The sequence below is a fragment of the Myotis lucifugus genome, unplaced genomic scaffold (assembly GCF_000147115.1).
Source record: "Myotis lucifugus unplaced genomic scaffold, Myoluc2.0 scaffold_272, whole genome shotgun sequence".
NCBI lineage: Eukaryota > Metazoa > Chordata > Mammalia > Chiroptera > Vespertilionidae > Myotis > Myotis lucifugus.
The window spans coordinates 1222672-1226296 of NW_005871320.1; the positions used below are offsets into that span (position 1 = coordinate 1222672).

Consider the following 3625-nt stretch of genomic DNA (forward strand, 5'->3'; position numbering starts at 1 on the left):
CGGCCCAGGCTCGGCCCTGAACCACGGCGCGCGGCATTCGGAAGCGCGGAGAGGCGAGCGCGGTTCAGGCTTCCGACTGGGATTGGAGCCGGGGGAGCCCTGAGTTTTGGGAAGGAAGGAAGAGGACGAGAGGGAGGCGCCCCACGCTCTCGGCCCGCGGCGCGGCCACCTCCCAGATTCCTCGCGGGCGAGTGGTCCTCCATTGCGCCCCTCCCCGCGGACTCCCTGGGCCGAGGGACAGCCAGCAGGAGCGCGCTCTGCGACCCTCCGAGGGCATCCTGGTCAGGACCTGTGGGCTAACTACGGCTGGAGGGAGGCTGCTCAAGCCAGTGTCCACGAAAACTGAGCGCGAGTTCATCCAGGAGTTCCCGCGGCCCCGCTGGGGTGGGAGGGAGGTGAAACGGGACCCCGACTTCAGAAAGTCGCCTCCCACTTGCCACCGGGATATTTGGAAACCCCGCCCGCGAGCCCTGGCCCCGCGCCGCCAGCCTCCAGGTGTTCCGCGGCCGCGCCTCCCCGCCCCGGTCCCTCCCCGGTCACCCGCAGGTTCAATCCCGGGGCGGCCAGGCCGGGAGCCGGCCCCTGGCCGCATCCCCCTCCCACTCCGCCCAGGCGGCCGCTGCTAAAACCCCGAGGCTCCCACGTGGAACTGCGTTCTTCTCAGAGCCCGAGGTGGGCGCACGCTGTCAACGACTCCAAGGTGTTAAGTCTCCAGAAGAGTGTTGAGCCGGGGATTCGCAACCCGGATAGGTCCCGAGGACCGGCTGCTTCATGGAGCCCCAGGGGGCGCAGCAGCTAACTTTGGAGGCGCAAGGACCCGCGCCCTTTGGAGAACCCCCACCAGCCGAGGAGCTGCCCTCCGCGGGGGTCCTCTGCCTGGAGGGTGGCAGGGACGGCGGCAGCGTAGCGGAGTCGGGGAGCCCCGACGCCGAGCCCTTGTCCCCCGAGGAGGAGGCTGTCCTCCGAGAGCAGGAGGAGCTGCTGGCGTGCCGCCGCCGCCGCCGCGCGCGGTCCTTCTCTCTGCCCGCCGACCCGATGTATCAGGCGATCAAGCTCCTGCAGCAGCTCCAGCAGCTTGTCAAGGGGCTGGACGCGGAGGGCGGCGAGAGGGCCGAGGACACGCCGCACAGCCCGGGTGTCAGCTGCGCCAAGTGCAAGAACAGAGTGCATTTTGAGGACGCTCTGGGGCTGAGCCTGGCCAGCATTAAGCACTTCAAAGAGGCCGAGGAGCCGCGGGGGCCGCCGACCGTGCTCTCCCGCCTGTGCAGCTTCCCCATGAGCGCCGAGGCCCTGCAGCAGCTCCCGAGCCTGCTGGCGGCGTCCAGCACGCCACTGGCGGCGCCGCCTCCACGGCTCCGTCCTCTATTCGAGCAGCCCGGGCCGGGCGCGGCGGCCGAGCGCCTGCGGCGGCAGCGCGTGTGCCTGGAGCGTGTGCACTGCTCGGCGCCCGGGGGCGCGGAGGTGACTGGCTCGGGACGGGTGCTGGGCTGCCCCGGGCCGAGGGCCGTGGCCGTGCGCTACACTTTCACTGATTGGCGCTCCTTCCTGGACGTGCCCGCCGAACTGCAGCCTGAGCCCGTGGAGCTACAGCGGCAGGAGACGCCGTCGGGGGAACCTGGGCCCGGGGACGCCGAGGAGGAGCAGAGCGCCGAGCGCTTCCACTTCTCCCTGTGCCTGCCCCCGGGTCTGCAGCCCGAGGAGGGGGAGGACGTAAACGCGCCGGACATCGCCGTCCACTTCGCAGTCTGCTACCGCTGCGCCCAAGGCGAGTACTGGGACAACAACGCGGGGGCCAACTACACGCTGCGCTACGCGCGCCCCTCGCACTCCCCCTGACCGGCCCGCCGGCCCTCGGCCCCGCGGCGCCAGAACCCCCGGAGGGACCGTGGGACGGGAGCCGCGCTGGGTGACTTGCCCGGACGCTTTGCGGAGCGTCGTCCACCTGGAGTGTGGGGAGCGCGGAGGGAAAGGAGGGAACCACTCAGTGGTGAGTCGCACCCAGACAGATCCTGTGGCCAAGCACGGTGAGCCCGGGCAAAGCACCGGCCGGTTTCCCCATCGCTCGGGCCTTCCTAGCGGATCTCTCGGATTCTACCCCAGCCTCAGAATGGAAGGAAACCCTCAAGACAATGACCAGTAGTTTTCGCCACGAAAAAGGCTCCTGACAACTGAGCAAGGCTGTAAGACCTTTGGATGTGCTTTTAACTGTAGACATCGTGTTTTAGCCTTTGCAGCTTGTTGGAGACCCCTGTTTCAGGGAGAGGACGAAGCATCCCGCCCACCACATTGCCCCTAAGGAAGGCACTGGAACTGTGGGTGCACGATGGAGCCCGGAGGGGCGGGGGGAGTTGGGGCGTTTCTCAGAGAAAACCGGGTGGGGCCTTGGCCCGCTGTCCTTTTCTCTTAACCGGACTCGGGAGAAGTTGGCCCAGACTTGCCGTTATTTACTTGTGCCTTTGTATAAATATGTCCTTTAAGAAAGTAAAGGCCTCTTGCACACCCTTTACGCTGCACTTTGTATTTCAGCTCCTGGGGATTCGAGAGGTCTTGACAGACAGGCTAGCTTCTTCAGCTAATGATGCATCAGTTTAACAGAAGTTAAGCAACGTTAATTCTAAATTTCCTTTCTTCCATCCCGCCTGTCTGCTGTAAAGGTCCAAATTTCCCATACTGGGGGAAAAAATGTTCTTCCAAATGTTTTGTGGCAGGAATTTGATCACAGAAAAATATAAACATGGTCTAATAAGTTTGGTCTAAATTCTAAAGAGCTGCCAATTATTTGACGATTTCCCGATCTTCTCTGCTGAACTTCCTTGTGATTAAAATAACCCTTATCAATGGGTGTTTTAAACATTGAAACATTTTTCTGTCCCCCGCCAAAATAAGAAGGTGGTGAATTAAAACACTAGAGTAGTAATCTGGTGGACCTTGGCTATGAGGGGCAGGGCGGGGGGTGGGGGTGGGGTGGGGGGGAGCTGGCCCCTTGTCCCCAACCTCCTTTGTGGAGGCAGAGCACATACCAGCTGCTAGCATCCTCTGGGCCAGCAGCAGACAGGGAAGCTGGATTCCAAGTGCAGAACTGGGGGGTGAAAACGTGGCTTTCTGTCCCACTCAGAGCCACAGCAGGTAGTGGTGACTTGCTAGATGATGAAAGATGCCCAGCAAAAAAAAAGCTGTTCAGAACTAGATGAGTGTCCTGCACAGGGCAGGACTGTGGGCACAGGGTCTGGCCACTGATGGCTGTGGATGCCAAGATGAGGTGGCCATGCATGAGCAGGGCGGGGCCGAGGGGGCATCCTGAATGAGGACTTGGTTCCTTCACACCTTGGTTATCCTTTAGTAATTTGTCTTTCCCTAGTTTTCATCTTTTCCTGCACAGGACTAGTATAATGAATCTGTTTTGTAATGGTCATCTTTGAGGAGTGAAGGGTGGTTTCACTACTGAGTAAGGGCGGGCATATGCATCCCGTGGCCACATTCAGCCTGGTGCCTGCTCTCGTAGGGCCTGAGAGCTAAGGCTGATTTTTATATTTTTAAACAGTTGAAAATTCAAAAGAATACTATTTTGTGAGACATGAGAATTATATGAGATTCAGATTTCAGTGTCCTTAAACAAGATTTTATT

At 61.0% G+C, this 3625-nt stretch overlaps 1 protein-coding gene across 1 annotated transcript; it reads left to right on the plus strand.

Moving 5' to 3' along the window:
• The first annotated feature begins 585 nt into the window (after positions 1–585).
• On the plus strand, positions 586–2499 carry PPP1R3G (protein phosphatase 1 regulatory subunit 3G). The gene has a single exon (XM_006099342.3). It carries the CDS (start codon positions 772–774, stop codon positions 1834–1836), a length of 1065 nt encoding a protein of 354 aa, XP_006099404.1. The 5' UTR covers positions 586–771; the 3' UTR covers positions 1837–2499.
• The last annotated feature ends 1126 nt before the right edge of the window (positions 2500–3625 follow it).

Bases quoted from the DNA above. Each gene is read 5' to 3' on its own strand.
- PPP1R3G (XM_006099342.3), top strand. From the start codon at position 772: ATGGAGCCCCAGGGGGCGCAGCAGCTAACTTTGGAGGCGCAAGGACCC.